This window comes from Mangifera indica, chromosome 10 (genome assembly GCF_011075055.1).
Source record: "Mangifera indica cultivar Alphonso chromosome 10, CATAS_Mindica_2.1, whole genome shotgun sequence".
Taxonomy (NCBI): Eukaryota; Viridiplantae; Streptophyta; class Magnoliopsida; order Sapindales; family Anacardiaceae; genus Mangifera; species Mangifera indica.
In genome coordinates, this window is record NC_058146.1 from 10,135,560 (window position 1) to 10,152,036 (window position 16,477).

The 16,477-nt window shown below is 30.1% G+C and overlaps 1 protein-coding gene across 7 annotated transcripts; it reads left to right on the top strand.

Moving 5' to 3' along the window:
- Positions 1–9,643: 9,643 nt before the first annotated feature.
- LOC123228281 (pentatricopeptide repeat-containing protein At5g41170, mitochondrial-like) lies at positions 9,644–15,607 on the top strand. 7 transcript variants are annotated; one of them, XR_006504660.1, is made up of 7 exons: positions 9,644–9,728; positions 9,921–10,042; positions 10,135–10,205; positions 10,290–12,736; positions 14,505–14,652; positions 14,744–14,890; positions 15,227–15,607. XR_006504660.1 is itself a non-coding variant. In XM_044653629.1 (3 exons), the coding sequence occupies exons 1-3, from the start codon at positions 9,977–9,979 to the stop codon at positions 12,637–12,639; spliced, it is 2,487 nt and encodes an 828-aa protein (XP_044509564.1). In that variant the 5' UTR covers positions 9,735–9,976; the 3' UTR covers positions 12,640–12,737. The 7 variants fall into 7 exon arrangements, 1 of the variants encoding a protein (XP_044509564.1); XR_006504659.1 differs by lacking the exon at positions 9,644–9,728 and having other exon boundaries at positions 9,735–10,042; positions 14,505–14,663; XR_006504661.1 differs by lacking the exon at positions 9,644–9,728 and having other exon boundaries at positions 9,735–10,042; positions 14,505–14,663; positions 14,767–14,890.
- Positions 15,608–16,477: the final 870 nt, after the last annotated feature.

Sequence of the window (16,477 nt, forward strand, 5' to 3'; positions counted from 1 at the left end):
TGCCGATTAAACACTATTTTGTATCATCCATTCTAAAATTTCATCTTCTACATAATTAAAAGTTGATCAAAAACAACTACATACTTGACCATGTAGTCTTGCATCTTCATTTGATTGTACATGAAAGTTGATATTTCTCTAATATGTTCGAAACCGATCAAACCTCCTATTGAACTGGCGTCGGAACAAACAGATCATGATCGGGTGAATGTAATTTGTTTGTCCTCTGATCTCATATGGAATTTTTATACAATATCAATAATGTGTCAACAAAGATGTCTCTTGTCATTCATACTTGCACATATCAAACATGAACCATAATGTTCACATACTATTGGCAAATTAATTTTTCTTCAATCGTTTTCTCTATTTGATTGAAGTGCACTCACAGCATTAATGTTTGTTTTCTTTTTTTCTTTGTCTAATGCAAACTTGTGTCTGTATCACTTTCACATGTTAGTGCTCTACCTATTTCACTTTGTGCATCATCAATAATATCATCAGCACCAATATGATAATATTTAAATGAATTGAATTCATTTGACATTTCATCCATTTGTAATATTTTATAATGATAAAATTGAAATAAAAGCAGAATTATAAACACATAAAATTATTATTTACGAATTTAGATAATTTCTAAAAGAGAATTTATGAGAAAAAATAAGATTCAGAATATAATGAAAGAATTGAAATTGAGAGATTTGTAAAGAAAATTGGAAAATGAAGAAGATTTGGATTGTTTATATAAAAAAACTTAAAATAATAAAACAATGGCTTTTGCCTGTGTGGTAGAAACAACTGCAAGGGAGTTTGACTTCTGATTACTACAGAAGTCAACTGCCATTTATTTATTTTTTAGTTTTTCAACAGTGATGGGTTGGATTGGACCGACTCATAGGCCTAATATCTAGACCCATAGCCCGATTCGAAAGGCCCATGTGTCAAGCTCGACATGCTACAATGTTTAGTCTGGCCTAATTGACGTGTCTACATTGAGGTTTCTGGCCAAAGCACTTATTTCTACTCAAAGTTCATTACATTCTCAAATTAGTATTCGTTAACTACTAAAAACAGACCTATCCATAAACGATTAAAACTAACATAACCAATTAAGTTCTAAGGGTAAAATTGTTATTTGACTAGTAAAATATTAAAAATAATAAAATATTATCCATGTCCCTCATAGGTTTAAAAAATTAATAATTTTCTTTTCAGGATTAAACTTTGAAATATTATATTTTTCCCCTAAGATTTACTTTTTTTTCTCCCTCACATTTTCAGCGCCATAATTGGCCGACTTCTCTCTCTCCCCTTTTTTGGTGCTAGAAATTGAACAAAAAGCATCCTCATCACTAGAGGAAGGCGAATTGTCTTCCTCAAATGATGAAGACGAATCGTTTTTGTCCAAAGATAAGGGCATTCTCATCTAGTTTCTGTCGTTAATAAAGGGAAGAGAAAAAAAAGTTAGTTGGTAACAACAATGGATAAGGAAGAGAGAAAAAAAAAGGGAACCTAGCGGAAAATGAACATTTCAAAGTTTAATTTTGATAAAAAAATTGTTAGTTTTTTAAATTTATAAGAAAAATATATAATATTATTAGTTTTATTAATTTTAATACTCTATAAATAAATGTTTGAATTTTTAATAATTAACAGGTATTAATTTATAAATATAATCAACTTTGGATAAGAATAAGTCTTTTGGGCTTTATAAAATAAACAGTGAAAAGATAATTCGTTATTTTTTATTAATTATAAACATAATTATATAAATTTTAAAGACAGATGTTACACCAAATTTTTTATTATTTTCAAATCACAAGTTCTCACCCAAAGCTTGACCTCAAAACAATTTTTCAGCTCCTAGTTAGTATAACTAATATATTCCCTCTCAAAATTAAGCCCTAGTAATGAAACTATATTATTAAGAAGTGAAATTACTATTTTATCCCTATTATTTTATTTTTCAAAATTATTATATAAAATTAAATTAACAAAAATTAAAAATATTATTTTATATATCTAAATTATATAAAAAGTCTTTTATTTTCTTTTTACCTTCACCTCTTCTTCCTCTCTTTCTATAAATAAGAGTGTTTTGTTATATAATCATGTATAAGGGGATAAATTATAATTTTTAAAAATATTGTAGCCTTTTGTAAAATTTTAAGGGGTTATTGAAAATTTGAAAAAAAAAGTTTATGGTCTTTTGAAAAATTTTGAACTATTAGTCTATCCCTAATAGTTACAAAAATGATAGTTACCCCCTTTAAATAATTAAATATAATGTAACAATTATGAGTATAAATATCATATTACATTGCATCTATTGTAGTCATATTGTGGTTTCAAAATATATGAGAATCTAAAAATATGTTAAAGATTGATTTGTGAGTTTTTAACCTTTTTAAAGATTAAATTGTCATATTTAAAACGCTTGAATTAAATAGAAAGATATATTTTTTTATTTTTTAAAATTAATCAATAGTGAAATTATTATTTTATTTTACATCATTAGCTTTTATTTTAAATAATGTTTTTAAGCCAAACCGCAAGTGGGTTAATATTATTTGGGAAATTAAATTAAATGCCCTATTCTACCCCCATTTAAGCAAAAATGTCCCATTTTCCATCTCATAAGCGAAAATGCCCCATTTTCAAAGTTTTAAGCAAAAATACTTTGAAATTTTTTTAAAAAATCAAAAATACCATTCACCATTTCTATATAAACTTTCACTTTCATATCTTTTTTAGATCATTCAAACTCTCACTCCCACTTTCATTTTTACTTAATATTTGATACTATGGGTTCATTTGAAAGGAAAAAATTCATATTTTTGAATTTGAGTTGAAAAAAAATTAATTCATCAAAAAAGGTATTTATACGAATCTTAACTTAAAATTTAATATTATTTGTTAAATCAAGTTCGTATATTATATATAAGGACATTTGGATATTTGATAATATACTAGGGGGTTAAATGAAATATTAGCAAAAAATTGGGGCATTTTGAAGGTTTTAAATGAAATTTTAAAAAAAATATAGGAGTATTTCAATACAAGATAACATATAAAAGTGTTAAATGAAATGCTAAATAAATATAGGGGGTTAAATAAACTGTTAAAAAAATATGAAGACATTTTGATATTAAAGAATGCATGAAGATTTTAAATAAAATATTAAAAAAATATAGGGTATTTCGATACAAGACAACATATAAGAGTATTAAATGAAATGTTAAAAAAATATGATGACATTTTGATATAAACCATATATAAAGGTTGTAAATGAAATATTAGAAAAATGTAGGGGCATTTTGAACAAGACAATATATGATGGTGTTAAATAAAAATTTAGATAAATATAGAGGGTTAAATGAAATGTTAAAAAAAATGGAGTATTTTGATATTAAACAATGTAAGAAGGTTTTAAATGAAATATTAGGAACATATAAAGATATTTTGATAAAATATCAGGGCATTTTGATACAAGATAATACTCGAGGGTGTTAAATGAAATGTTAAATAAATATAGAGGTATTTTGAAATTAGACAAGATATGAAAGTGCTAAATAAAATATGCAGAAAAAGAGAGGGCATTTTGATATTATAAGAATATCGTGTTCATATATATTATGAAAATAAAGGATGCATTTTGATATTGTATAGTATATTAGGGAGTAAAAAAAATATTAGAAAAATATAAGGGTCAATTTGATATTAACCAATAAATGAGATAAACATTTTTGTTTCAGATAATGTATGAAGGTGTTTAATGAAATGTTGGAAAGTTAGAGTTGGCATATTGATATTCAACCATATTTTAAGAGGATTAAATGAAATTGTAGAAAAATATAATACTAATTTTGATATTGACAAATCTTTATTGTAGATTTTTCTGATAAATATTAAATTTTTTTCCAAAATTTTTCATTGTAAGATTGATAATTAAAATAGCTTATTATATCATTATTCATTTCCAAAAAGAATAGATCCAGTGTGATCAAAACACAATGAAATATATTGGAGGTTTTAAAAAATTGGTTAAAATTTTCTCTAGAACAACATTTGAAAGATTTATCCAACTTTTGAGTGAACATTGTGGTACTAATCCGATCCAAAACTACATTCAGCTATGCATGAAACCAAAAAAAAAATCGAGCTCGACTCTCCTATAAAGATAAAAAAATGATAAAGATGTGCAAACCTTACTGACATGTCATAATACTTCAAGGAATGTATTCCTATTTTTGTTATATATACTATAATCAAAGGACAAAAATGAAGAAGAAGAAATTGGTGGCAATGATGATAGTGAAGTGAAAAAGGAATCTGTTAGGAAAGACTTGATTAATTTTTATAATGATACATCATATATTGTTGCTAAATGGGTTCGTGGAGACGAAGAGAGGGTTTCATATTAGAATGACTTTAAGAAGAACGAGATGACTGATGTTCCACTTGATGAGGTAGACTTCAAGGATATATCACTTGTTAATTGTGATATAAATAGTCTCTAGTTTGAAGATTCTATTATAAGTGGCAGAAATTATTTTAGACCATATTTTGATAATGTCTCCACTGATCCATTTAAGTGGTTACTCGATTTTCTTCCTTAGCCTTCAAATCATCAAGTGATGTAGGATTGATCCGAGAGGGAAATACTATAAAACTTGGTGACATTTTTAATGATAAAAAACACTTGAAAGATATTGTAGACCAATTTCCCCTAGTGAAAGGATTTTAGTACAGAGTGTTTAAGTTAGACATAGGGAGGTGGAAGATTCAATGTTATGATGAGAAATGCAAATTGATTATATCAGGGAAAAGAGTAAAACCTAGTCAAGTTTTTCGAATTTGAAAAATGAATCACACGTACACATATTCAAGATATAGCCACATCACGGACAATCTGGGGCCCGAGCTTCAGGCCAATTAATGAACTCAAAGTTTGTGCTGAATGATCATATTTATTGGCCTAAAAAGATCATTATCGACATTGTCGATAGGTATAAAATTGATATTTTATATTCACAGGCTTAGTCAATAAGAAATTAGGCATTACATTCATTGAAGGGCTTACAAGAAGAGTCATTTATACTCTTACCCGATTATTGCTATAATTTAGAGCATGCTAATCCAAGAACTGTGACAGCTATATAAATAGACAATGAGCATCGCTTTCAGTAGTCTTTCATAGAGTTGGGTTGTTCCATCTGTGCATTTAAACAATATCTTCAAACTGTTATTTGTATTGATATTGTTTTCTTTAAAGGTCGATATTTAGGACATTTATTTCTCACGATAACCCTCAATGGTAATAACCAGATCTAAGCAATTGCTTTCGATATCAATAAAAAGAAAGATCATGAAACATGGTGTTGGTTTCTAACAAAACTCAAAGATTTTATAAATGAAATACCAAAGTTGGGAATAATATCATATCAAATATCATACTGTATAATTTGCAATAGCTGAAGTTTTTCCAAATGTATACCATAAGTGTTATCGCGATCACCTTCTCTATAACTTGTGATCAAAGTACAAGTGTAACTCATAGGTAACGTATTTATACATTTATACAATTTTTAAACCTTCGAAAATTGTATAAATTTTAATAACAAAATATTCATATTATTTATAAACTCATAAGTTGTGTATTTATATTGGAAAAACATGAAGTCATATAAAGTTTTTGAGTAAGCTTTCACATGCAAATAAATATTCTAATCAAAACAAATGCTTCAAGATTACAAATATATCTACCTAAACTTGAGTTTTTCTTCAAATTATCAAAAATTCTTTATTCGAGTCATGTCTTTGATTTCCATCTTGATATTCCTTCAAATGCATTAGGTAAATTTTTGCAATCTAAATTTATACTCAAGTAAAGTTATTAGTCAATATGATTAGGGACATATTAGTCTGTTATCATCAAAATAAAAGTACAATGACTTCTTGAGTCAATAATAATCCCTTATATTTTCCTGCTATTTTTTTAACACTATGATGTATTATCAAAAATGAAAATACCCCTTGTATTTTCTTAACATATACTAACTTGATATTTTTATAATATCAAAATGCCCCCTCAATTTTGGCATGTTTCTTAGCACCCTCATATTTTATCTAATTTTAAAATATCCCTTATATTTATTTGATATTATATTTAATATCCTCATACATTACTTGATATCGAAATACTCTTATATTTTTCTAACATTTTTCATTTAACACCTTCATATATTGTTTAATATCAAAATATCTTTATATTTTTGTAACATTTCATTTAACCTCTTCATATATTGTCAAATATTCAAATGCCTACAAACTTAATTTAACGAATAAATTAAGTTTTAGATTAAGATTTGTATAAATACTTTGTTCTCACGAACCGATTTTTTTCAACTCAAACTTAAAAACAAAAATTTTCTTCCTTTTGAATGAACCCACAATGTTAGATATTGAGTGAAAAATGAAATTTTGAATGGTGTGAAGAAAGTATGAGAGTGAAGGTTTACATAGAAGTGGTGAAATGTATTATTGGTATTTTTAAAAAAGTTTGGGGTATTTTTACTTAAACCCTTGAAAATAGGGCATTTTTGTTTAGAATTTTGAAAATGGGGTATTTTTGCTCAACACCATATTGGTGGGGTATTTAATTAATATTCCTAAAATTTTCAAGTGTATTTTAGCATATTTTATTGTTTCTATTTTTCGACCAATTTAAACTTTTTCAAAATTCACGAGTTTGTAAGATCATTATTATTATTATAAGAAATTGCATGCAATGCCAATGTACATAATTGCTTATATGCTTATTGATATGTTAAATGAAAATTAAAAATGAATAATGATAATGATAATAAAAAAATAATAAGAAAGTAAAAGGTATAATTGTTAATGCTAATTTGTTTCTTACATTTATTGAAAGTTTAAAGTTTTAATACTAATAATAAAGACTCCTAGATATATTTAAAAATTCTACTAGAATAATTTTAGAGGTTAGGTTTATTAAGATAAATTATGGAGGGGTCAATAGTATCACTCAAAGTTAAAAAATTAAAAATTAAAAAAAATTATTATTAGTTTTAAAAATAATATTATATACAAAAAACATTATTTAAAATAATTTGTAATGGTAACTCCTTATCTATAAATCCATTAGTCTAATCTAATTTTGAAAACATTAAATTTAGGTTTGATGAGTTTGGATAGATGAAGTGATTTTTAGCCCCCATTAAATTAATAACTAAATACACCTCTGTTTACCTGAAAAAACCTTTTAAACTTCTTTTAGCTTTGCTTAATGGAGTTTGTGTTCAAACTTCAAGCATTTGTTTGCATCAACTGTTCAAAAATTTTAACTTACCTATGATTTTTGTTCCTAAAATCTTTAACCAGGCTTTTTGCCTTTTGCTTTTTTTTTTTTTTCTGAATTTAAAATTTTAAACTAATCTTACTTTTTTCTAATTTAGATTTATTTTGTTGAGTGATTACTTTAATTATATATTTTCTCTAACAAAATGTTATTTGAAATAAAAGAGAAATGTTTCAATGATTTAAAAAATAAGCAATTTAGGTTTTTATAAGAATTAAAAGTTAAAAACAAAATAATATATTACAATATTTTTTAAGGTTTAAATTATAAAAAGGGAGAACAACAAAGGATCTATTTGGTGAGGCTAAAAATCACCTCCTTTTTGTTAGGATTGTCAATGGCACCTACTACATCAGACTTGATTGGTTCAAACTCAAATCCATAAAAAATTTTGAGCCTAAACTTTAGGTTTGTCTATTCAAGTCTCTTTTTTTTTTTTGTTTATATTTGGTTCATTAAATTTTTTTGAGCTTCGGGTCTATTTCAAACCTATTTCGACTCTATCTAAGTAAATTTTAAAAATTACAAAAACACTCATACATGTTTGAAAACTTTACAAATACACCTTTACCCACATTAAATTTTTGGGTCTATCAGGCCTCAAGTTTGAATAATATCTCTATTCAAGCCCAAGAGCAATAACTTAATGGACAAATTTTTTTATCTAGACTGTCTTAGTCCCTAAATTCTATTCAATATGAAATTGAATTTTTTGAGCTAAACATTTGAGCCTCATGTTGCCCAACCCAATTGATATAATACCTACATTAGGTAAAGTTTTCAAGAAGTGAGATGGTCTAAACTCTAAATTCACCTACTTTCTTTTTGTTAACAAGGACCTCTTGCTGAATTGACCATTCCTTCAAGGCTAAACTCAACATATAAAACAAGTGAAATCTTATGTCTAATGATCAACTCACAATTAATGTATAGATAAGTCAAAAATTTAATCTGATATGCCATTAATAGATTTCAAACTCATATTCTCTTGTTTAAAAATTTTCACTTTTATCACTTAAACAATCTAATGAGGTCTAAACTTGACCACTCTTCATGCGAGTTTCTATATCTCCTGTAGGTTTGGTGCAAGGCTACAAGGCCAAACAAATTTATAGTAAGGCAAAGGACTTATTCCCACCCAAAGTTTAGTGTAACCCCAAATGCTTACTTATTAATTTTCAAAAATTTAAATATAAACTATTAAAATAAACATAATAGGTTAATTTCATTATAAATGACTATTTTGCCCTTTTTAGTATTTCTTATACATACCCAAAGAAAATAAAAATTTATGAAAGAGTATATTGTTTAGAAAAATGCATATCCCCCCCATCTTAGGTTTCATCATTTTTCAAAATTTTCATTTTAGTCACCCCCCAAAGTTTAGAAACATCATAGTTTCACCCCTGTCTTCACATCATTTTCTCCCTTCATCTTCGACCAAAGAAGAAAACCAAGGAAGAGTGGCTCGATCTTGCCAATTTAGATAACCAATGAAGAGACCAACATTTGCAAGTGAAAAATAAAAAATCTGAGTGACAAAAACTTAATCAATTCACGTGATTCATTTTCCACAAAGTTGATTTGACAAAAAACATGAAACTAGTTGAGGAGTTGGTCGTGTGACTTGTCTTCTTTGATGTCGATTTGACGAAAAACGTCGAAGACAACTTTGATTCAACAAATCGAAGCTTCATCTTTTATCGACTTTTTGATGTTGTTGGCATTTTTTGTCATCGGATCTTTGTCTTCCTTCCCATCATCGTCTTTGTGCGCCATCGATTCATGACCGAAGTCCGATTGTAGCAAAGCAGGAAAAAAAACAAATTCTAAGAGAAAAAATATAATTTTTTAAAACTTAATCATGGGAAAAATTATTAGTTTCCTTGACCATGAGGGGAAATAATAGAAACTTTTATATTTTTAAAATTATTAATTAAATAACGATTTTACCCTTATAAGGTATTTGAGTTTTTAAAAGTTAATAGATGAGAGTTGAGGTTACACTAAAAGTATTATTACGTATATTTACTTTAGATATATAAATATATATATACTTATATCTGTTATTTTATAATTAGATATTATTTTAGTTTTAATTTAAAATTATTAAATTATATAATAATATATATAAATATATATATTTATACATTCAAAATAAGTATACGTGTAAAAAAATCTTTACACCCATGTTTTACAGACGTGAATTAGATTTGAAATTTAGAGGTGCCTAGACGGGCATGTAGTTTCCCCAACCCCCAAACCCCCAAGGAGCAGGAATCCCCCTGATGGGTACATAGGGGAGATTATACAATTTTCTATTTCTTTCAAGTGGGTTTTCTGGGTAATGATTTTTTCCTTTATCTAGCTTTCGAATAAACAAGAAAATTGAATAAGTTTTGGAATGAGAAGATATTTGGGTTTGAAATTTTTACAGAAAAAAGATTTTAGAGGAAAGTTTACGGTTCTTGTTATTATTTTTTAATAGAATTAATTCAATTTTTCTCAAATTGTTTGGTATCATATATGATCTTAGGCTAATCCAGAGAAAGCCACCGAACAACTCTGTCTAAACCCTAAACCTCCTTAACCATGTCGCCGGCTTCGCTTCGCCCCCGTTGTCTTCTCTCTTATCCACTTCACTCACCTTCCCTAAGGGTAAAACTATGCACTCTAACTTAATATTTTATTTTGATTCTTCTTTTATTGTAGATGTCCTTCTTTCAACATTATTTTGTGTGTTTTTGCAGGTTATATCATTACTCGCAACATTTCTAGAGCGCCTCGTTTCTGCCTCTGCTTCATCACATCAACCTTGTTGGTAAGCCCCTTCAAGTAATTTTTCCTCATAAATCAAAGATTATTTTGTTGGCCAATTGACTGATGATCTTCTCGATCTCACCAGCACAACAGCAATTTTATCAAGAAATCTTACTTTTGACTCTAGTTCAGGCTTCAACTTCAATACCCATTCTGTTGAAGGAAGTGATCTTGGTGAGAATATTGATGGTTCTGACAAAGACTCTGGAGATTCAAGTTTCTTTGGTAGTCATTATGGGGACGTTGAAAAGAATAAAAAATCTAAACTTGATAGATTTGATGAGGTTGAGGATTCTGATGAAGAAGTAGAAGATGGTGAGTATAATAGTGATTGTAATGATACCTTCACAGTTTTGGAATCTTTTGATAAAAATTGTATCAATAGAGAAGATGTAAGGAGAGTTGAAGCGGAGGAAGATGAACTTAGACACCCTTTAGTGAGAGAAGTTTGTAGGTTGATTGAACTGAGGTCAGCTTGGAGCCCAAAGCATGAAGAGGAATTGAGACACCTGTTACGAAGCCTCAAGTCTCAGCATGTTTGTGCTGTTTTGCGTTCTCAGACTGATGAACGTGTTGCTTTGAAGTTTTTCTACTGGGCTGATAGGCAATGGCGTTATCGGCATGATACAATAGTTTATTATGTAATGCTTGAAGTCCTCAGTAAGACAAAGTTGTGTCAGGGTGCTAAGCGGGTTCTCCGGCTTATGATACGTAGGGGAATTAACTGCTGGCCTGAAGCGTTTAGTTATGTAATGGTGTCTTACAGCCGGGCAGGCAAGTTGAGAAATGCAATGCAGATACTGACTATGATGCAAAAGGCTGGCGTCAAACCTGACTTATTGATATGTAACACTGCAATTCATGTTTTGGTGGTGGGAAACAAGTTGGAGAAGGCATTGAGGTTTGTGAAAAGGATGCAACTTGTTGGCATTACACCTAATGTTGTCACTTATAACAGTTTGATCAAGGGATGTTGTAATTTGCAATGCATTGAGGATGCCCTGGAGCTGATCGCTGAAATGCCTCATAAAGGATGTTCTCCAGATAGAGTTAGTTACTTTACTGTAATGGGTTTTCTATGCAAGGAGAAAAGAATTAAAGAAGTGAGAAACTTAATGGAGCAGATGGTGACAGATGGAAATTTGTTACACGATCAGGTTACTTATGAAACTCTTATCCATATGCTCTCAAAGCATGGCCATGGTGATGAGGCTCTTAAATTTCTGAAAGAGGCTGAAGATAAGGGATTTCAGGTTGATAAAGTAGCATATAGTGCTATTATTCACTCTTTTTGTAAGGACGGAAGAATACAGGAGGCAAAAGAACTGGTGAATCAAATGTTTCAAAAGGGTTGTATTCCTGATGTAGTTACTTACACTGCTGTTGTTAATGGATTTTGTCGGGTGGGAAAATTGGACCTCGCCAGAAAGATGCTTCAGCAAATGTACAAGCATGGCTGCAAACCAAACACTGTGTCATATACTGCCTTATTAAATGGGCTTTGTCGTAATGGAAAATCATTAGAAGCTAGAGAGATGATTAACATGAGTGAGGAAGAATGGTGGACTCCTAATGCCATCACTTATAGTGTTGTGATGCATGGGCTGCGGAGGGAAAGGAAACTATCTGAGGCTTGTGATGTGGTGAGAGAGATGATTAAAAGGGACTTTTTTCCAACACCAGTTGAAATTAACTTATTAATTCAGTCTCTTTGTCAAGAGGGAAAAATCAATGAGGCTAAAAAGTTCATGGAGGAATGCCTAAACAAGGGATGTGCTGTTAATGTAGTGAACTTTACTACTGTGATTCACGGATTTTGTCAGAATGATGACTTGGATGCTGCTCTTTCATTGCTGGATGACATGTATTTGAGCAACAAACATCCTGATGCAGTCACTTATACGACGATTATTGATGCTTTGGGGAGAAAAGGTAGAATAGAAGAGGCAAGTGAACTTAGTAACCAAATGCTTCGAAAAGGTTTGGTTCCAACAGCTGTTACATACAGGACAATTATCCATTGGTATTGTCAGATGGGTAGAGTGGAAGATTTGTTACAATTGCTAGAGAAGATGCTTTCAAGACAAAAGTGTAGAACAGCTTATAATCAAGTTATCGAGAAGCTATGTAATTTTGGAAATTTGGAAGAGGCTGATAAACTCTTGAGTAAGGTCTTAAGAACTGCTTCAAAAGTTGATGCTAGGACATGCCATGTGCTTATGGAAAGTTACATGAGCAAAGGGATTCCTTTGTCTGCATATAAAGTAGCTTGTCGTATGTTTAATCGGAATCTGATCCCTGATTTAAAGTTGTGTGAGAAGGTGAGCAAGAAACTAGTCTTTGAAGGAAAATCAGAAGAGGCAAATAACCTTATGCTAAGATTTGTTGAGCGTGGAAAAATTCAACCTTATAATCAAGAACATTTGCAAAGCTAGAGCCTGATGTGTTCTTATAAACTTAATATTCTGGATGGATATGATTTCATTTCCCTTTTGCTTTTCTCTGGTGCTATCTACAGCTATTCTGCACAAGGTATGTAGCTGTCTTTTTCTATTTTCTCGTATTGTCATTTTTCTAATGATTAACTTATTTTATGCCATGTGTATGAAACACTACAGGAAAAACACCTTTATGTGACACCATTTTGTGGCTGTTCTAAAAAAGCAGCCTCAGACATTAGAAATATTTGAGTTAAAAGTACTTAACGTATTTAAAACAATTACTGTTACATAATATTTAAAAGAAGTACAGTTAATTAAGGAGAATAAACTCTCAGTCCATTTCTTTGCTCCCAAATCCCGCTATCTCTATCACCAATCTTCCCTCTCTAAAGCCCTTTTCAGTCTAAATAATCTCTCAATATCTGGTTTGATCTTTCTGAATCTCTGAAATTTTGACAATGATCTCTCTAAATCACCGCCCCTAGCATTAGTCTCAATCTCTGGCTTGGTAAGCTAGATCTCTACTCAGTCTCGCAATCTGGGAGTCCTTGGCATTCTTTATAATCGAATGGTTATTACCATTTAGATAATATTCATTGCTCAGATGCTGATTCTATTATAGGCCTTCGTGGCATTTTCTGTTTTTGTCCTTTTGTTTTTGCACTTATTACTTGTTTGTTTTCTGTGAAGCTCTACTTGAGTATACTATCTAGTGGGGATAATATTTGTGAAGCCCTTGGAGCATCAGAAATAACCCTAAACCCCCTGCTGTTACTTAAACGTTATAAATGCTATGTTAAATTAAACAAAATTAGGGAAAAATGGTAAATGTCTATAAAATATAACAATTCCTTTATTCAAGATTTTTTCTTTATATATATATAAAATAAAATAAAACACCACTTCCCTTTTTCCAGATTTATCCACTCCTCTCAATGGCTGTCAACCTTCCTAAACCCACTGCATCACTTCATCTATGGTTCACCCACCCAACTCTCTCATTGTGCTTCTGTGACTCACCCCAACTACACCTTACTGTGTCGCACCCCACTTCACACCTTGTGATCACTGTTAAACACCCTATCTCCTTCCTGTTGCATCCACAGCCTTTCTTGCACTACTGTTGCAGCCTCAACCATCTCAACCTCTCTCTGCCCTTCCATCCATGGCTGCCCTTTACAGTCAAATAGACTAAGAAACTGATCAGGAAAATATTGTAATGGGGTCTGTTTTGTGGTGGCTAAAGGATAGCGTATTTGATATATGAAGTAGGTTTTTCTGATTCACTAAACAGTGATTTTATGGTTGGTTTATTGAAAGTTTTTGTTCTTTGAGATGGCTTTACTGAAATGAGTATGTTTTTTGAGAAGGTTTATTGAAATGGATTTGTTTTTCTGATTACAAACTTACGAAAATTTTGAAGGAAAAATTAACCAAAAAAAGATAGAGAAAAATGTGAAGAAAAATAAATCAGTGGTTGTAACACTGTGGTGGGTGGGGCCAATGGAGTGGGAAGGTAAGTGCATTTACCATAGGGTGGGCTTGGGGGCTGTCGAGATTGGGGCGTAGTGGTGAAGATGACATGAAAAGGGGGGTGAAAAAACTATCATGAAAATACCACTAATTAATTTACTTTTCTTTAACATGAATTTAGTAATTCCCTGTTCTATTTGTGTTATGGATTAGTTTTGAGAACATTTCTTTATTGCTATTTTCCATGGGTATTGTTTTTCATTTTAATTTTTTTCCCCTATTATATGTAGTTTGTATATATACTATAGATAGCAAAAACAATAGCTTTAAGTTCTAATAAAGGAAGAGAATTTACTTAGTTGAGTGTGCTTTGAGAAATTAAGCAGCAACTTTGCATGGCCTTAATGATGGGAGTCAACATATCTGAGTTCCCACTTGGATTTCCAAATGGCAAATTAATGGAGCTTGGTTTGATGCCATTCTGAGAACCAATGGAAAGCTTGGCTTGATGACAAGAAAGAAACTAACGTGCTGGTAAGTGGCTGGTAAGTCACCCTCATTGTTATGAGCTACCATTTCTTTTCTATACACAGTGTTACATTAATATTTGTTTAATTATGATTAGATCTGGTTGTGATTTTGGTGAAGATGGTGGCATATTTCATGGCTCCATGGCGTGGGTCTTGCAAATTCGTGAAACTGTAAATTAAATTATTAGCTTCCAAACTTATTCAGGCACTGTGTTTATCAAGATTGATAGAATAAGCTGTAGGTAAGTAACACTCTTAATTATCTAAAATACCTTGTGTATAAGTTATGCATATATTGATCATAATGCCGCCTTAAATTAAACCAAGGCTCTATACATGGAAAGTGGCTGATTGTCACCACTGTCAATCATATTCACCTCTTTACTACTGCTGAAATAAGTTTGTTAGTCCTTTAAATTTCATATTATTGGGGCTTTTTGAAGCTATTGTTCGCTTTTTCAATTTATATATGTTTACTATGGTTTTCTGCTTGTTGTAAGGATTTGTGCTTGATTTAGGATATTGCAATACTGTGTATTTTTGCAATTTGTTACGGTTTGTTATTTGTTTCAATTCAGGAAGCAGAGGCAAAAGAAAATCTGAAAATTGTTAATTAGTAAATCAGTTCTTGTATCCGGGAGCAAGATTTAAAATTGTCTGAACTGGAATCTGAAAATCAGAAAATCAAAGTTGAGCTGGAGGACTTCGAGGACAGAAGCCTCTCACTTGAAGAACAGCAGGCATTTATAAGACTTGAAGAGCACAATCGCCAGTTAAGCAACAGGTTAGCAATTCTCTGCAAACCGTCGTCACAATGGTACCGATTCTGTGGTATTTAAATTTCTACTCTGCAATGGTGGTGAATCTTAATGTTGTTAGTTGTATTGGCTTTCCGAAATTGGGATTCGGATTAGAGGTGATGCATAAGCAATTTCTATCAAGTGCGTGCTTTATACTTATAGCCTACCTTTAATACCACAGAGTAGTCATGAGTAAACTTAACCATTTATGTCATCGGATCATATTCGTATTGTGTTAATTTAGATTTCAGATTGAAGCCCGTAAATCTTAACTTGACTTGAAATAGTATCATGGCAAGAATTTTCAATTCTAAATCGAATCGAAATATTTTTGGGTTAATTTGATCCGTTCTGAATTAATATAAACTATGTAACAGGTAAAGTCACATCAAAACATAACATGTAATGACATGATTTGTTATGAAATAACATACTTTATCAAATGTCAATGAATAAGAAGATATGTTACAAACTAGTATATAAAAAGATATTTTGACACAAAATAATATATTGTTAAAACAAAATAATTCTTTTCAAGTTAATGGTAATAATTTGTTTTTTTTATATGATCAATTGTAGAGAAAAAATAAAATTCATAATTAATTATCTAAATAACTTTATAATTTTAATTTTAAAATAATGCAATTGAAAATCATCGAGATTTTTTCAATTCATATAGTGAATGTAATTGTTATAAATATTAAAATTATTAATAAATATATGAATATCTGATACTAAACATAATAAATTCAAATCAATAATACGTATAATATACCATTAAAATAAAAAAAAACAATTGGGGGTGTGCCATATAACCGGACTGTGTACAAATAAAATCTCATAGATGACCCCCAACAAAAATCTTACACTCATGGGATTGAGTACCACATGCATAACTACCAGATTAAGTCCTTCATGGCTGAAGCACCTTATTGAACTTAGAAAATATGTAAAATTTGCTAATCTTATCATATGCATGAAAAACTTGATATATTTCCAAAAACTTGATTTGTTTGTGCTCCAACCCCT

Bases quoted from the DNA above. Each gene is read 5' to 3' on its own strand.
- LOC123228281 (XM_044653629.1), top strand. From the start codon at position 9,977: ATGTCGCCGGCTTCGCTTCGCCCCCGTTGTCTTCTCTCTTATCCACTT. The intron at 10,043-10,134 runs GTAAAACTATGC...GTGTTTTTGCAG, and splicing joins TTCACTCACCTTCCCTAAGG to GTTATATCATTACTCGCAAC. The intron at 10,206-10,289 runs GTAAGCCCCTTC...CGATCTCACCAG, and splicing joins TCATCACATCAACCTTGTTG to CACAACAGCAATTTTATCAA.